This window comes from Schistocerca americana, chromosome X, assembly GCF_021461395.2.
Source record: "Schistocerca americana isolate TAMUIC-IGC-003095 chromosome X, iqSchAmer2.1, whole genome shotgun sequence".
In the NCBI taxonomy this organism is placed as follows: Eukaryota; Metazoa; Arthropoda; class Insecta; order Orthoptera; family Acrididae; genus Schistocerca; species Schistocerca americana.
The window spans coordinates 520,958,530-520,977,637 of NC_060130.1; the positions used below are offsets into that span (position 1 = coordinate 520,958,530).

At 43.4% G+C, this 19,108-nt stretch overlaps 2 protein-coding genes across 2 annotated transcripts in view; one reads left to right on the top strand and one right to left on the bottom strand.

The window, feature by feature from the left end:
- The window catches only part of LOC124556619 (angiotensin-converting enzyme-like), a 178,641-nt gene extending 166,310 nt beyond the window's left edge, over nt 1-12,331 (bottom strand). Inside the window, exon 1 of the mRNA XM_047130586.1 lies at nt 12,164-12,331. Coding sequence (XP_046986542.1) covers nt 12,164-12,303 — 140 coding nt within the window. The 5' untranslated portion in view covers nt 12,304-12,331. The remainder of the gene's footprint in view (nt 1-12,163) is intronic.
- Nucleotides 12,332-17,885: 5,554 nt separating this feature from the next.
- LOC124556111 (piggyBac transposable element-derived protein 3-like) lies at nt 17,886-18,875 on the top strand. The gene has a single exon (XM_047130134.1). The coding sequence runs from the start codon at nt 17,886-17,888 to the stop codon at nt 18,873-18,875; it is 990 nt and encodes a 329-aa protein (XP_046986090.1).
- Nucleotides 18,876-19,108: the final 233 nt, after the last annotated feature.

A 19,108-nucleotide genomic window follows, 5' to 3' on the forward strand; every position in this document is an offset into this window, starting at 1 on the left:
AGAGCCAAGCCATTCTTGTAGCATCTGCCACTAGAGTTTGATAGGCATGTCCCTGACTGTGTCACTCTACTTAGCGAACTCGCGACGCAACGCACAGTTTTTCTTTTGATCCTCTCTATCTTCCCTACTAATTCTGCCACGTAAGAGCCCAGACTGACGAGCAAATCTCAACAATCAGTCGGGCGAAAGTTTCGAAACCATCGTGGGTGAACTACATTTCCACAGGTGTCTTCTACTTAAATTCAATCAAGTGTCTGCTTTTCATGCAACTAATTTTATGTAGTTACTCCACTTTCGATCATTGTGAACGTTAAGTCTACCTGTTATATCGTTACTATTGTTTAGAGAAATTACTCGCCGAAAGTGTAATAATAATAATGAGCGTATGGCATTGGTGGCCGGGAGACCCCTCAGGGGCGGTTCGGCCGCCACTCCACAAGTTCTTTAACGCCACTACGGCAACTTGCGAGTGAATGAGGATGATCTGATGAAGAAATACACACAACACCCAGTCATCTCGAAGCAGAAAAAAATCCCTGACCCCGCCAGGAATCGAACCCAGGACCCCGTGCGGGGGAAGCAAAATCGCTACCGCAAGACCACGAGCCGTGAACGCCGAAATTGTTATCGAACACTAACTTGCCTTTCCTAACTGTAGTATATGCAGGACTAAGCCCCTGCATATTCGGCCACCGTGTTTCTTGGATATGCTTCACGGACTAATCGCGACCTCACTTGCGTGGTTACCTTTCCAAGGGACGGCGTGCCTGTTTTCCTCTCAACAAGTACACTACTGGCTATTAAAATTGCTACACCACGAAGATGACGTGCTATAGACGCGAAATTTAACCGACAGGATGAAGATGCTGTGATATGCAAATTATTAGCTTTTCAGAGCATTCACACAAGGTTGGCGCCGGTGGCGACACCTACTACGTGCTGACATGAGGAAAGTTTCCAACCGATTTCTCATACACAAACAGCAGTTGACCGGCGTTGCATGGCGAAACGTTGTTGTGATGCCTCGTGTAAGGAGGAGAAATGCGTACCATCACGTTTCCGACTTTGATAAAGGTCGGATTGTAGCCTATCGCGATTGCGGTTTATCGTATCGCGACATTGGTGCTCTCATAGGTCGAGATCCAATGACTGTTAGCAGAATATGGAATCGGTGGGTTTCAGGAGAGTAATACGGATCGCCGTGCTGGATCCGAACGGCCTCGTTTCACTAGCAGTCGAGATGACAGGCATCTTATCAGCATGGCTGTAACGGGTCGTGGAGCCACGTCTCGATCCCTGAGTCAACGGATGGGGACGTTTGCAAGACAACCACCATCTGCACGCTCAGTTCGACGACATTTGCAGCAGCATGGACTATCAACTCGGAGGCCATGGCTGCGGTTACCCTTGACGCTGCATCACAGACAGGAGCGCCTGCGATGGTGTACTCAACGACGAACCTGGGTGCACAAATGCCAAAACGTCATTTTTTCGGATGAATCCAGGTTCTTTTTACAGCATCATTTCTGCAGGATAATACATGACTGCATGTTTCAGGTCCTGTACGGGCCTTTCTGGATACAGAAAATGTTCAACTGCTGCCCTGGCCAGCACATTCTCCAGATCTCTCACCAACTAGAAACGTCTGCTCAATGGTGGCCGAGCAACTGGCTTGACACAATACGCCAGTCACTACTGTTGATGAACTGTGGTATCGTGTTGAAGCTGCATGGGCAGCTGTACCTGTACACGCCATCAAAGCTCTGTTTGACTCTATGCCCAGGCGCATCTAGCCGTTACTACTGCCAGAGGTGGTTGTTCTGGGTGCTGATTTCTCAGGATCTATGCACCCAAATTGCGTGAAAATGTAATCACATGTCAGTTCTAGTATAATATATTTGTCCAATGAATTCCCGTTTATCATCTGCATTTCTTCTTCGTGTAGCAATTTTAATGGCCAGTAGTGTACTTACGTCACCACCGAGCCCTCTTCGGCCAGTTCAACTGCGGCTTCGAGACGTATCGTCAGCCAAGCAGTGAAACTACGCCAGGGACCCCGACGCCTGCAGCAGCTGCACACCACCAACATTGTGGCCTGGCGCCGTCACCGGGCAACCAGGAACTGCTGTGGTACCACCGATCCGGAAGCCACGCTTCCACCGCTCGTCGCCTCTACCGACGACCAGGACTTCGCCCCTGTGTGTACTGGCTACGTAATCGCCATTTCTGTTGTAGTCTTGAATCGTCTCAGAAGGACATTTCCACTTCTAATGCATGTGTGGACTTCGTCCTCAGACTGTACTACATTGAATCGTGTCCAATAAACAGAATTACTTAAAGCGTGCCAGTCTGTTAGTGCTTTAGTCCCCCAATCGTCAGGACAGTTCAATAACTGACGGCATATCTCAGGATCGTGATCTCCGTTGGGTAATTAGGGGAAAGACAGTCTGGGTGGCTACTTTTTATTAATTTATATTTTATTCATTCATTTATTTATTATTCATCGATCTGCCTTGCAAGTCTTCTGCAGATCTGGTGCTGAAAGATGCAGTTCTTCGGCAGTGGGACTTACCTCTAAGTACCATTCAATGTGGCTTTCACTTATATATAATAAATAAGTTAGTGTTTATTATGTAGAGTGTCAACTGGCAGTGACCGCACCCAATGTCGTCTTTTGGACGAGTCCTGGTTCCATGTACATCATCAACATGGTCGTATCCATGTGTGGAGGCTTCGAGGAGAACAAAAGTTACACGACTGGATTGGATTCGTCATCGTCAGACAGTCCCGGGTGTTATTGGGTACGCAACACGATCACTTCCGGTTCGGATAGATTGTAACTTGGAGAGTAACCATTACATTTCCGCCGTGTTACGGTGGTGGATTGCCTTATCTTCGATGTCTCCGTGACGTTATCTTTCAGCAAGATAACGCAAGACTACATGTTGCCTCTATTGTCCTGACATACCTCGATACAGAGGGAATTTGACTGGCCTGCACTTTCGCCGGGTCTCTCACTCATTGAAAACATACGGTTATGGGCGCCGAGAGAGTGGCACACCACCACTCGCCAGCCACGACTGATGAACCTGTCAGCCAAGCTCAGTTCTATTACACGTCAAGCTGGGTTATGGCCATTGTTGCAGCCATAGGTGGCCGCTCAGTGTACTAGACTTCACAGCCTGTATATCCCAAAATCACCTAAAGATTTAATAATGTATTCTCCCTACTATTCTGTATACGTGTAGTAAGTAAAATTTGCTATCCTTCCATGTATTGCAATTTTCATTACGAGCAGTGTATACAGCGAACAGGAACAGTGCTTGAACCTTCTGAAGGGGTACCGCAGAAGTCAATTTTACATCCGACTATTTCCTCCTTGTAACAGCGACGTGTGAACTGCAAATTCCCTGAACTCTTATTCTGTTCGTTAGGCGATAGTACAGAACAGTATGAAATGCTTTCCACACGTCAACGAACACGGTATGAACCTGGTTATCACTATCTGCAACCCTCTGGAGCTCATGGACGAACAGAGTAAGCTGCGTTTCGCGAGACTAATGTTGCCATTCCTGTTAAAGGCGGTAACAAACTAGGACACACAATATTGTATAATTCCATATCTAAAAGGCTATAATAAGTTCAATGGGTTGACGAACCTTCTTCAAAATGGAAATGATATTTGTCTTTTTTCAGCCGCTTCGGACACTTCGTTACTCCAGCGACCGAGGATCATCTGTTAACGGAAGAGGGGCAAATTATTTTGTAGTACTGCATTATGCAAAATGAAAAGAAAGGAACGACTCCGTCGTTAGCAACTACCCCAAGGTGGCTTTGTACAATAGCCTGCATTACAGTAACTAGAATACTTCAGTTTTGCCTGGAAATGAAATATTCGCTAAAAATTTCTGGTCGCATATTTAGAGCAGATTAGTTGATTTACTTGTGACTATTTCATTGTGTGAACAATGAACTGAAGTGCATGTACGTAAGTCTCCCACGCAATGCAACGAATGATACATCCGACGTTAAATGTATGATCTAAGGAGAAAATGCATGTCTGTACTAGGAATGATTAGTAACCCGACGAAGAGAAGTGAATGATGGCACTGGGAGCTGCACTGTGCTTCGTTCTGCTCCGGAGGCAAGCAGATCAAGCTACAGGGTGACAATTATTGAGCTACATGCAATAAAATCGTCATAACTTCTGAACGGTTTGCGTTACAACGTTCTAACTGCACGGTTGGCAGCGGGGCATGATTTTTATTTGTATGCGCATGCATGGTTTGGTTTAGCGACGAAGCCCACTTTTATTTGTATGGGTTCCTCACTAACCAAAACTGGCGCATTTGGGGGACTGAGAACCAACATTTCGCGATCGAGAGGTTTCTTCACCCCCAGTGGGTGACTGTGTGGTGTGCAATGTCCACTCACGGAATAATCGTTGCGATATTCCTTATAACGCGACTACTGAACGGTGCGTGAAGGTTTTCGAAGATGATTTCATCCCCATTATCCAAATCCACCTTGATTTCCACAAAATGTGGTTCATGGAAGACGGAGCTTGACCCATCGAAGCAGGAGAGTGCTTGATGTCCTGGAGGGGCACTTTGGGGACTGCATTCAGGCACTGGGGTAGTCAGAGCTCTCTGGCATAGTCCGCCATATTCTCCGGATCTGAACACATGCGACCCCTTTTCGAGGGGCTTTATTAAAGACAATATGCTTAGAGCTAACCCCAAAACAACTTCTGAGCAGAGAACAGCCATTTAGGAGCTCATCGACAGCATCATTCTTCCGACACTTCAGCGGGCCATGCAGAATTTCGCTATTCAAAAGGGGGGGGGGGGGGGGGCTCTGAGCACTATGGGACTTAACATCTATGGTCAATAGTCCCCTAGAACTTAGAACTACTTAAACCGAACTAACCTAAGGACATCACACAACACCCAGCCATCACGAGGCAGAGAAAATCCCTGACCCCGCCGGGAATCGAACCCGGGAACCCGGGCGTGGGAAGCGAGAACGCTACCGCACGACCACGAGATGCGGGCGAATTTCGCTATTCGTCTGCGCCACATCTTCGCCATAGATGGTTAGGCGTATCGAACATGTCATAAACTAAATCCAAATATCTTTAGTGACGTTTACAAGTTGAATAAAGTGTGTTCACGCCGTAATTTGTAACTACTTTACATTTTTTCATATAGTTCAATAATTGTCACCCTGTATAAGTTAGTAAAGGCAAGTGCAGTATCATTTGTTGCCGGAGTTAAACCCAGTCGTGTGATAAGGTACTCTGCATCCATGTGCAGGGAACTGTGTACTGCTCTTTTCCAGGGTAAATACAGAAATCGACAGGAGAATATAGTGTACCATAGACCTTTGCGGCCCAGTGACTACGAGGTCATTAGCAAAGTAGCACAAGCGAGGATTTGATGAAGTTGGAGAAGGAATTTGGCGGCTCTCTTTCCAAAGGAATCACTCCGTCTGTCAGTTTAAATGGCTCAGCAAAACCACGGAAATCGAAATTTGGAGTGGAGGACTATGAATTGAACAACACTACTCCCGAAAATGAGTCCAGTTTCTTAGCTGCTGCGTCAATCTCTTCGATTTTTCCACGTGGTGAAAAATGGAATTTCGGCAACCCATCCAGAAATGATAGATAATAAAAAGTCATGAAAAATTCATAATGTACGTGTCATATGGATTATCTGGATGAATGTGTAGTGAGGCAGCTATCTGTCTGTATATCGAATAGCATAAGCGTGTACCAACTCCGTGGAAACTTTTACAACTTCTGTCGCATGGAGCTGGATTTCATGTATAAGGAAAAGAGCAATGAATAAGTCTATTTTTTTAGTGCAATTCCTCTGTAATGGGCACCAAAATACACGATTTTTCAATTGCGAGCAGATGAACGAAGTAGTCTGATTAGACGTTTACGATGAAATAAGGCAACACACTTCAGGCAACCACCGTTTCTCCTTGTAGCAAATGCAGTCATGCGTTAGTCGACGAAGAGCTCTGCCCAGGAAACAATACGCATTGCTGTTGCTGATTAAGAGTGGAAGTCAAAGTTTATATCCACATCTACTTCTACATCGTACTTCGAAAGTCAGCTAATGGTGTGTGACGGAGGTTACTATCTGACTCCTCCATTCCTGTTCCACTCGCGAATAGTGCGTAGGAGGAATGATTGTCGGTAAGCCTCTGTATTGGCTCTAATTTCGCGAATTTTCTCCTCGTGGTCAATACGCGAGATGCATGGGGGGGGGGGGGGGGGAGGGGGGGGGAGTAATATGTTGTCCGACTCCTCCTGAATAGTGTTGTCCCGAAATTTTAGTAGTAAATCTCTCCGTGACGCACAACGCCTCTCTTGTAATGTCTGCTAGTGGAGTTTGTTTAGCATGTTCGTAACGCTCTCTCGCCGGCGAAACGATCCCGTGACGAAACGCGCTGCTCTTCGTTGGATCATCTCTATCTCCTCTTCAGTCCTACCTGATAGGGATTCCAGATAGTTGAACAATACTCAAGAGTCGGCCGAACAAGCGCCTTATAAGCCACCTCTTTCGTGGATGAGTTACATTTCCTCAAGATTCTTCCGATGAATCTGAGTCTGGTATCAGCTTTTCCCACTATCTGTTTTATGTAGTCATTCCACTTAAGGTCGCTCTGGATAGTTACGCCTAGATATTTCACGGGAGACGCTGTCTCCAGCTGTTTGTCACCAATAGTGCAGCTGTACAGTAGTGGATTTCTTTTCCTATGTATGCGCAATATGTTACACTTATTTACGTTCAGGGTCAACTGCCAGATCCTGCACCATTCATCAGTTCTCTGCAAGTCGTTCTGCAGATTCTTACTATCTTCTGACGTAGCTGCTTTAGTGTAGACAACTGCATCATCTGCGAGTAGCCTTAAAGAGCATCCGACGCTTTCTGCTAAATCATGTTGTAAACGGCAATGGTCCTATCGTCTTCCCTGTGGCACTCCGGATATTACCTTTACATGTGTCGATTTTGTTCCGTTAAGAGCGACGTGTTGAGTCCTATCTGCAGAAAATCTTGAATCCAATTGCAAGTCTGCTCCGATACTCCGTCAGCTCGTATTTTTTTCGTTAAACGGCAATGTGGGACCGTTTCAAATGCCTTACTGAAATCAAGGAACACGACATAAACCTGAGCGTCGCTGCCCACTGCGCTGTGGATCTCATGGAGGAACAGAACGAACTGGGTTTCGCAGGACCTCTGTTTGCGATGACCATGTTGATTTTTATAGAGGAGATGTTTATTTTCTAAAAACCTCATAATTCTTGAGCATAAAACATGTTCCATAATTCTACAGCAGATTGACGTCAACGATATAGGTCTATACTTGTGTTGACCTGTCTTACGGCCTTTCTTAAAAACGGGAATGACTTGCACATTATTCCAATCGTTAGGTACCTTTCGTTGCGATCTACGATAAATTACTGCTAGAAGGGAAGCGATTGTAGCTGCTTTTCAATTCCTCGATCGATTATCACAATATCTGCCATTTCGACGTTGGTACGACGATTGAAAGGAGGGACGGTGTTACGATCTTCCGCGGTGAAACAACTTTGGAAGACCGAATTCAGTATTTCGGCCTTCTCTCTGTTATCTTCAGTTTCAGTGCCGGTGTGGTCGCTGAGAGAGTGAATAGATGATTTTGACCCACTTACTAATTTTACACTCGACCAAAATCTCTTAGGGTTTTTACTCAAGTCGGTTCACAACCTCTTACTCTCATTCTCTCCTCACGCTCATTTTCTCTTCGTTCAGCTTTTGTTTGTCGGCTAGGTTTTTACTTCTGTTGAATCTGAGATGAAGTGCTCTTTGTTTACGGCGCGCTTTTCTAACAGGGCTATTAAACCATGGTGAATCTTTCCCATTCCTTAAAACCTTACTCTGAGCTTACTTGTCTAGAGCACATTAAACGATGCCTTTGGATTTTTACCATTTGTCCTCCACATCTTCGTCCTTGTCACCGAATATTCGGTGCTGACTGCTGAGATATTCTGAAATTTGTATCCCGTCACCCTTGCTGAACAAATTTAATAGTCTTAGGAAATGTTATAAACTTCTCCGACAGCAGTTGTGTAATACAGAAGAATTTATTTCGAATCTGCATTCAGAATTTAAGAGTTATCGTTTTATGCTATGCTGTCGTGGTTTACGGATTGGTTTTTTGCACTAGGTTCATCATAAAGATGCGTTTCAAGGACGGTAACTGCCCCAGTCACCTGCGAATTGTCCGAGTGACTCAACGTCAGAAAATGATTTAAATTTCTTGCGCATTACGTGTGTATGTTATCACGACCAACAGGTCAGTCTGTACAAGAGACCAAACAGACTGAAATACAAGTGTCACCATTATTTTCACATAAGATCTCAGAGTCATTATGGGTTGTTGTATCTAGTACGTATAACAGTGTGTTCATTCCTGCAGAGAGCTTCTTAACTTCCTATGTACTGCCACGCGGTAGTGTTATATTTGTACTATTATTCAGAATTTTTTTCCCTGAATAATCTAAAATAATTGTATTTTTGCCATTGATCATGGTTATCTGTTATCAGCTATTGTGTGCTCTGTATGTCCATATACATGCTCCTAATTGGTCATGTGTGCCATATACGTAATAAGATGCTCTCTGAACGGTGAGTACATGACATGCCGATAGAAAAGTAAATGAACTGCCGTAGCCATAATTACATATTAAAAGTAGATCATGTTGAAAAAGTTTGTGATAAGTAATTGGCAACATGTACTTTGGCACAAGGTGAAACTACCGTAACATCGACCGTACGTACTTGAATGAATTTCCGCAGGTGGACTGAACGAAGATATTTCTACGATATAGCTGATGGAGATCGTGATATTGACACAGTAATTATTTAATCAGTGAAGTAGTAGAATGTTATTAAGAGTAAACAGGAAAAATTTTCTTGTTTTTTTTTTTTCTACTATCATCTTGGAAGCCGATTGAGTAATTATCGACAACTTTTTGGCGAAAGACTGGTGGCGGATGCAATAATTACAGGAAACCTTTAAGAACATTCATTCCCTTCGCCACAACTTGTGGGTGTGAAAGTGGATTTCCGTCTATGGGACCAATAGGAACACAAATGAGGAAACGAATGAACTCTGTAAGTTATGATGCTGGCTAACACTAAACAGAATATAAAAATGATAGAAACGAATTTTCAAGTGTTCCTTTAATTCATTATTTATCGGTTTACTATAAGACTTACAAAACAGGTTTTAAGGTTTTTCATCCGTCGCCGTAGCAGCCGAAGCGTCTCGACAAGTCTCACTAGCTACCTCGTCCCTAATACAGTGACTTATTGCGTAGCGCGGCGCGCGAAACAACTTATGTTCCATACTACTCAGCACACTGACTCGGAAACGTTTACTAGTGGAGCTGGATTAACTCTCTGCCTCACTATCCAGTCGGTCTGTGTCGCTATGCTCGTTTAGACTTGCGAGGCAGGGTTGAATTTCTTGCTACTTCAAAGTCAGTAATTAAAACCCTGTAGCTAAACTAATTTCTTTTAGGAAGATCCGACCACCTGATGTACTCAGGATGGCCGCTATGTCAGACGTTCCGTAACGAATTAAATCAACTGTTGCTGAGGAGATTAGATTAGGAAACGTGCTACTTAAAGTAGTAGATTAATTTTGTTATATGGGAAGTAAAATAATCATAATGGTCGAAGTGGAGAGGATGCAAAATGTAGAATGACAATTGTAAGAAAAACTTTTCTGGAAAAGAGAAATTTACTAACATTGGATAAAACTTTAGGTGTTTAGAAGTATTTTTAAAGGTATTTGTCTGGAGTATAGTATTGTGTGGAAGTGAAACGTGGGCGATAAGCAGTTTAGAAAAGAAGAGAATAGAAGCTTGCGAAATGTGGTGCTATAGAAGAATTATGAAGGTTAAGTGGGTAATGATCGCAAGGCTAATAAGGAGTTACTGAACAGAACTGTGGAGAAAAGAAATTTGTGGCACAACTACACTAAAAGAAGAGCCTGGTTGGTAGGGCACATTCTAACACGTCAAGAAATCATCAATTCTGCACTGGAGTGAAGTGTGAGAGGTAAAAATTGTAGAGGGAGACCAAGACAGGAATACTGTGAACAGGTTCACGTGTATAAACTGTAAGTTGCAGTAGTTATTCGGAGACGAAGAGGCTTGTACAGGACAGAGCAGCATGGAAAGCTGTGTTAAACCAGTCTTCGGACTGAAGATCACACAACAACAACAAGAACAACAACGCGAGGTACATAAGGTCTCAACTCCAAGAACGATTGTCTCCCATTCTTCTCGATTGTAATCGAATACCATAAAAGGAAACAGGAGAACTTGGGTGTAATTTTGGACGAGCATCTCAACTGGGCAGAAAATATGTCACCACATGCAGGAAGCCCTTCTTGATGCAATAATTTACCAACAGTCGTACGTAATGTAGAAATTTATTTTATGAACTTCTTATGTGCTACTAGTTTGGCATTACATTGATGTCATCTTCAGGCCCCTGTACAATGAGTAGAACAAATGTACTATTATAAAAAATATAGAACATACGTTAACAATTGATAGGTATCATGTTAACTGTGCAAGTGACTCAAAAAGACATATTGTATATCATTAAAACTATATGTAACATTAGGGTAAATATGCTTCTGCCTATGACATGCTGTTATAATAGTTTTCACTGTTTTACTCGAATATAGCATGATAGGTGAACATATGTATACGCTATTGTTCCTAAATCCGTACCACACGGTTGTAATAGGCCATGCAACACAACAATCAAATGTACTGCATACAATCATATGTCCAGTGGGAGAATTTTTTTAAATGTGATTGTATGCAGTACATTTGATTTGGTCTAATCTATGTAATTCCCGTAAATTCCTGGAAGGGGGCAATGAGCTCTGACGCCGCGTTCAATCACATCCTTGATCTGTTAGATCGGGTTCAGATCTGGAGAGTTAGAGGGCCAGCACATCACCTGGAACTTACCATTGTGTTCTTCGAACCACTCCATCACACTCCTGGCCTTGCGAAATGGCGCATTATCTTGTTGAAAAATGCCATTGTCACTGGGTAACTTGATCCTCATGAAGGTTCAAAATTGGTTCAAAAGGCTCTGAGCACTATGGGACTTAACATCGGAGGTCATCAGTCCCCTAGAACTTAGAACTACTTAAACCTAACTAACCTGAGGACATCACACACATCCATGCCCGAGGCAGTATTCAAACCTGCGACCGTAGCGGTCGCGCGGTTCCAGACTGAAGCTCCTAGAACCCCTTGTCCACAACGGCCAGCTATCATGAAGGGGTGTACGTGGTCTCCAATCAGTGTACGATGCTCCTTGGTCGTTATAGTGCTTTGCACGAGCTCCACTGGACCCATGGATGCCCACGCGAATGTTTCCCAGACCGTAAGGGAACCGCTGCCAGCTTGTCTCCTTCCCGTAGTACAGGCGACAAGGAGCTGTTCTCTTGGAAGACGACGGAGTCGTGCCCTCCCATCGGCATGATGAACAAAGTATCGGGATTCATCAGACCAAGCAACGCTTTTCCATTGCGCCAACGTCCAGTGCCTATGGGCATGTGTCTATTTCCGTAATAGTTGCTGATTTCGTAGTGTCAAAATTGACACATGCATGGGTCGCCGGCTGCGGAGGCCCATCGTTAGGAGCATTTGGTGCACTGTGTATTTAGATACACTTGTACTCTGCCCACACCCGACAAGACATGCAGTTTCCGAAATGCTCGTGTGGAACCTCCGGGCCATCACAATATGACCTCTGTCAAAGTCAGGTAGATCACGCGCATTCCCCATTTTACACAAGGAAAACACGCTCACTGTGACTACATGTACCGTGGTTGTGTCTGACTAGCAGTCATTCCTCGCCAGGCGACGCTACTATCGCCTGTAGGGGATTATATCGCTAGCAGGTCGGTGGCCATAATGTTCTGGCTGATCCTTGTATAACCAGCTTATCGTCATGACTATCACGTAGAATGCCTGGTTAGACGTAAGAGAGGACCCGAGTGAAACTGAAGAAATACATTTAAAAGGATAACAAAACGAATGAGACGGTAAAATTATTAGGGGTGTACTTACGCAGCTTCCTTCGGCGTGAAGTAGGGCCCGCGGCAGAGAATGTGCATCTGACGTCGCTGGCGGGGTCGCAAGAACTGGTTCAGGGTGGCAATCCAGACGTCCACCCTGGCACAGTGCTTGCGCCTCCATTCGGAGCGCATCCCTCCCAGTTTCTGGCCGTAAGCGAGCGCCGCGGTGGAGTCGCCCGGAGGCAGCCGCTGGCCCCTGCAGCACACGCCGTCGCCCGTCGCCTGCCACCACGCCAGCGCCGCGTCCTCGGCGTTCAGCACGCGCAGCTCTTCATTGGTTGTTTCCAGCCAGCCCTCCACCAGAAGGTGTACCGTCACTGCAACAGTTCATTTCCGTTTCAGTTAGAAGTCATCTGATATCAATGCGCGACAACGATTTCTGGAATAAACACGCATGAAACCGATTGCACAAATATAAATTTCCTCTCTTCTAAGCTTCCTATAGTCAAGCTTTTATCCGGAGACTTCCCCTTCTTACTAAATTAGCTGAATGCCGGGCATTGCCAGGGTAAGTCTTTATTACAGTTTTCTACTAGTGTATCTCCTGCTTCGCTCTCTATCTCGCACTTTCCCGACATCCTTCTGCTCCCCACTTTTGTCCATCTGCGCCACCCCCTTTCTCTGCCCACCCCGTCTACCTCCCATTCCCTGTCCATCTCTTCCTGCCACTCTCTCTTCCCGTATCGTCTTCCCCACTTTCTCTATCCATCTACTTCTCTCCCCTCTAGCCGTTCATCTCCTTCTCTCTCTTTCCATCTACTCTTTCCTTTCTCTGTCCGTTGCCTCCTCCCTCTCCCTACGTCCACTCCTCCTATCCTCTTTCTCTCCGAGCTACCAGCTCCACCCCAGTAGGAAGTTGCTGTTCTTACCCCCACAGTATTTCTGTCAACATGATAAGAAATATGTGTAGCAAATTTCGTTGAAACCGATCCATGGATTTTGGAGGAGTTTTTTACCATTACTTTGTCCTCGTATGTACATGTCAGATACATTTCACATGTATTTAACATATTGCATGAATATCTGTACACGTACACTGAGGTGACAAGGAGATAGCAATATGCTCATATACACATGGCGGTAGAATCGCGTACACAAGCTATAACAGCGCAGTGCATTGGTGGAAGTGTCATTTGTACTCAGGTGATTCGTGTGAAAAGCTGTCCGATGTTGTTATGGCGACACGACGGGAACTGGCTCACTTTGAACGCGGAATGGTACTTGTAGCTAGTCCCATGGGACGTTCCATTTCGGAAATCATTATAGAATTCAATATTCCGAGATCCACAATGCCAAGAATACCAAATTTCAGGCATTACCTCTCACCGCGGACAACGTAACTATCGAGAGCACTGGCGTTTGCGTAGAGTTGTCAGTGCTAACAGACAAGCTACACTGCATGAAAAAACAGCAGGAATCAATGTGCGACGTACGATGAACGTATCCATTAGGACAGTGCGAAGAAATTTAGCGTTAATGTGCTATAGAAGCAGACAACCGATGCGAATGCCTTTGCTAACAGCACGACATCGCATGCAGCGCCTCTCCTGGGCTCATGGGCGTATCGGTTGGATCTTAGACGACTGGAGAACCTGTGGCCTGATTAGATGAGTACAGATTTCAGTTGGCAAGAACTCATGGAAGGATTCGAGTCGGGCGCAGACCCCACGGAGCGACGGACCTAAGTTGTCAATAAGGCACCATGCAAGCTGGTAGTAGCTCCAAAATGGTGCGGGCTATGTTTACATGGAATGGACTGGTCCTCTGCTCCAACTGAACCGATAATTGACTGGAAATGGCTATGTTCGGCTACTTGGAGACCATCTGCAGCCATTCACAGACTGTATGTTCCAAACAATGATGCAATTTTTATGCATGACAATGCACCATGTCGACGGGCAAAAATTGCTTACGATTTGTTTGAAGAACATTCTGGACAGTTCAAGCGAATAATTTGGCCATTCAAATCGATCGATATGTATACCACTGAACATTTATGGGACATAATCGCGAGGTCAGTCCGTGCAGAACAACTTGCGCTGGCAGCCCTTCGGCAGTTATCGACGGCTACAGAGGCAGCTCAGTATTCCTGCCGGGGATTTCTGACGACTTGTTGAGTCCATCCAACGTCGAGTTGCTGCACTACGCTGGGCAAAAGGAAGTCCGACAAGATGTTAGGAGGTATCCCCTGACTCTTGTCACTTCACTATATTTCACGTGTATCTGTATCTAAATACGCCCTGCAGTTTCGTTTTCAAATAGTTTAAATCTATGACGTCATATTTTCTGAACTATGTTTCGTACAATGATACAATTTTGCTATGTTCAGTGGTATAAGTGAATGCTGTCTGTAAAACGTGTCGTGAATAAAGGCAGTAGTGAAGTGATAAATCAAAACGTCATGCCTGATTTGGCAGTATAACTGCATCAACAGCGAAAAATATGCAGTAAACGCTAAACTATTTTCCTTTCTTCATTTTGTGGGGATTGTCAGCGAGAAAAAGTTACATAAAGGTTTCAAATCATGTGTAAAGTTTGTTGCAGGTAATTAAGCGCTCCCATTTTCAGATACTGAACGAATATAATGTGGCCATTTGAGCGTCTTGAGTGATGCCACTTTTTCACCGCCACCCCCTCTCATCCCTTTGATTGGTAGATGGTTCTTATCACCACAACGATTCTTTCCACACAGTAAGGGATGTGTGTATCAAGTTTGGTTGAAATCGGTCCTGCGTTTTAGGGAGAGATGTGGAACATACATACGTATACAGGGTGGTCAGAAACAGATTGAAAAGCTTGTAAGGGTATTGCATCGTAGGTAGTGCTGAGAAATAATTGTCAAGAAAAAATTTTATGTATTGCACCTGTTCCCGAATTAATTAGCATTGAAGCTAACCAATCAGACCGTTTCGCGCAAATTCAAGCTGGCCTCCAGAGGCGGTGTCGCTAGACGTGTTCTTCGTCTGGTTTCCTAAAACCGAAGAAGAGAGGTATACAAAGATTGTACATGAGACAGTGGTAAGGATGGAACCTGAGCCAAAGGCTAAACAGTCTCGTGCTCTATCATCCATGCTATGAGAACAACTGACTCTAATTGTATCCGGCAGGCCACATGAATTTGCGAGCGCTATGGCCTCATTAACTCGGAAACGATGGAATGTATCGAATTTATTTCCTAACATTATTTATTAACACAAGCTACCCTGAAACACTCTTAAAAGCTTTTCAGACTATTTCTGACCGCCCTTTATACATACATGCCTATGTGCATATATATATATATATATATATATGGATTAAGTACTCCTTGAGGACTCAGGATGTGTCGTATCAAAATACCACTAATGTTTGTTGTGCCATAAAGCTCTTTTCCCCGAAATTAGATGCCGTGCCTCTTCGTTTGTTATCCCACCTACCCGTCAGTTTTCGTCTGGAGAACCACTTTTCAGAAGTTTCTATTTCTTCTGGCTTATTCTGCTTTTCATCCACGTTTCACCTCCATATACTTCAGTCCTAACAAGGGATGTGTTTCTCGTCGTTAAGGGTGCCAGTCGTGGTTTACATTGTGGCTGGTGCATTCTTACACACGATCTGGTGCATTAGTCGGACGTTCTCATGACCGTGATTTCAGACCGCATCATCCTTCAGCGGAAGTTATCCTCTGTATCTGGCTTGCAAATCGCACATGCCCTTACCACGCTGTAGCGGAGAAGTGAGCAAACTGCTTCTGAATTGGAGCTGATATTTGCTGGACGTGGCCTAGTGATCTGAAGGGTGTGAGAGACAATTAAAGGAAACCGAAGAACCAAATAAAAGGATTCCTTCTTCACGAATTCTACTGAGTAATCACGAGCGCCTAGTTTCCTGCACTAGGTCTACATCAACAGAAGAGAAGTTCGAGACAGCTATTCAAGAACGTAGGGCTCGTTTCTTACAAGTAGTAGCGAAAAAGTGCCAAGTTATCGATTTAAGATAACTACATGAAACGCATGAGGTAGCAGATAGTGAGAGTGTTATACCATTCACTAATTTTTTCATGTTCGTTTCTTGTTTAACATTTCCTAGCATACAGTATCCTCTGCGTCTATCTTTTGTGCTTTTCTCAGTCTTTAATTTATTTTCACTTGGAAAAGTTTTACCCACCTGTCTTTCCACAATTTTATCATACTTTTCCTTCAACCAGCTTTAACTTGAGTAATTTTAATATCTAACACAACTTGAATTGGCCATTCCATTTTCACACTTCTTTCTAAGAGCGAAACAGTGTCGTTATGAACGTTATCTACATCTGTTAGGTCATTGTGTACCAAGTATTTGTCTTAATTTACTAAGTGTATACACAGAGCTGCCCTTCAAATGGCGGCTTCAATTTGGGAACGCTACATAATCCGCCATGAGCGATATGGTCATTTTTAGCAAGTCTATGATTGAAACACACATCTCAATCCTTGCCCATATACTGCTCAAGTTGTTCTGCCTGTAGGATACACGGATAGAAACTTCAACATTGTTGTCAATATAAAAATTACTTCATTATGTCCACTTTTTGGTAAAACCCAAATGCCGTTCTTACTAAATCACTGCTTCTATTCCGTAGCAGCATTTTTAGAACATGTGAAATGCAAGACTATAAATAGGAAAATGCAAAATATGTTACTGTAAGTAGTGCCACCTGTCTTGTAGATAAAGCTAAAAACATCCTTTTATTCACTGCAGTACGATGTTATATTTTGTGATGTGAGTGTGATTGTGAACACAGTCATAAACAACGGTTATAAAGAAAATACGTATCTCAAAATTTACAACGTTTATCTGGATGAATGAATAAATAAATACCGAATAGCGAACGAATCAGGCAGTCCTGCAATTCGTTGGTCCTTGTTCCATGACATGTTCACAAAACTGAACAAACTGATTCCTGAGGGAGAGCGGTTTGATATTTACATAACACAGAACATACTTCTTATAAGTTAATAAGAAAGTCTCAGAAACTATTAGAAAAAGCGGCGGGGGGCAGGGGGGGGGGAAGTTTGCCGCATCTCTGATGTTTTCGAGAAAGCCTCACGCGCTCCCCAGTTCGTTGTCAACGGCAAGCGCCTCATGGAGCTCAGCACTCGTCTACAGGGTAACTAGAAGTTGGAAAGGTATGTAAATAATTATTGTTCTCAAATATTAGTCTAAAATGCTGTGATTGTTTTCTAAAGTGTGTTAACTCTTCTAGATGTTGAGAGTTAGTTCCGATTTGAATATATTATGTTTATTACTATGGAATAACTCATTTTGTGAAGGTCCTCGTATGTGGACCTCAGGTCATAATATGAATTTGCTAACTTCAATTTCGTCTTCGACAGTAGAGTACTGAAGTAACTCTCATTTTTATACTTTACAGATACGAATGAAATATTAACTGACGAGGAGTTGGAAGCGCTTCTGAACGACAGTAATGCCGAATTATCTGATGGGGAAGATGACGAATTTTCATTTTTGACTGGAGATTTTCCTGTTGAACCTGAAGCCAATGATGAAGATAAAGCAACAGTAGATGAGACTGTGGATTCTTCTGAAGAATTAGACGATAGAAATCGTAGGTTTACCCCATATAGTAATGATCAATAATATTATAAATTATGTAGCGAACTTTTTTCTTGCAATTTTGCTTATTTGCAGATCCCCAAGACGAAATTCTTGTTCCAGAACATCTGTCAGTGCGATCTATGAAGTGGCGGAAGAAAGAAATGCCGTATTCGAATCCTTGTGAGAGCGAAATCCATCTTCCAGATTATGAAGAAGAGAAAGGAATTTTTGAATCTTTCTTGGATTACCTTCCTCTGACATTCTGGGAAGAACATGCACAACAAACCAATTTGTATTCAGTTCAAAAACGACAACATAAATCTGTTAACACCAGTGGAGGAGAAATGTTGCATTTAGCTGGAATACATGTTGTTATGGGAGTTCTGGGCTATGCACAAAGTAAGCTGTACTGGCAGCAAGATATTCAGGTTCCAGTTATTGCTAAGTGTATGACAAGAGACCGTTTCTACGAACTGAGAAATTATATGCATTTTGTGGATAACACAAGTGAGCACATCGAGAAGCTTTGGAAGGTAAAACCTTTTCTTGAGTGTGTGCAGAAGAAGTGTCTGACCCTTCCAAGATCACATCATCTTTCTATTGACGAACAGATGGTGCCATTTTCTGGTAAATGTGGCTTTTTGACTTACGTACCATCAAAACCTAATCCATTAGGTTTAAAATGCTTCATTCTGGCTGCACCTGGTGGCCTTGTGTTGGACTTCATGTTTTATACTGGGTCAGATACTGTGTCAGCTGAAGATAAGAAAGAATATGGTCTCGGTGGAGCAGTTGTTAGGATGATGACAGAAAGTGTTCCTAGAGACAACCAGCATTGTGTATACACTGATAGATTTTTCACAAGTGTAAAATCTGTAGACATGTTGTTGGGAAGGAAAATTTATCAGATAGGTACAGTTATGAAGAACAGCTTGGGTCCAATAGTGAAGAAATTGAAAAATGACAGACTATTTCAACGGGGGGAATGGGAAGAATGGGTTAGGGAAGATGATAAAATTTGTCTTATTAAGTGGAAAGACAATAAAAGTGTCCTAATACTCTCATCATATGTTGGAAGCAGCCCTCCAACCACATTAAGAGGTGGTCAAGAGAACAGACAAAGAAGATAGATGTTCCTCAGCCAGTGGCAGTGAAGCTTTACAATTAAAACATGGGAGGTGTTGATATCTGTGATAGATTTTTGTCATATTACAGATGCTACATTCGCACATCAAAATGGCCTGTAAGAATGTTTAATCATTTTATAGATCTTCTGATTGTCAATTGTTGGGTGATGTACCGAAGATGGTGCTCAGAAAATGAAATACCCAAACAAAGAAGGTTGTCACTGATGGATTACAAA

Excerpts from the sequence above, each read along its gene's own strand:
- LOC124556111 (XM_047130134.1), top strand. The coding sequence starts at position 17,886 with ATGAAGTGGCGGAAGAAAGAAATGCCGTATTCGAATCCTTGTGAGAGC.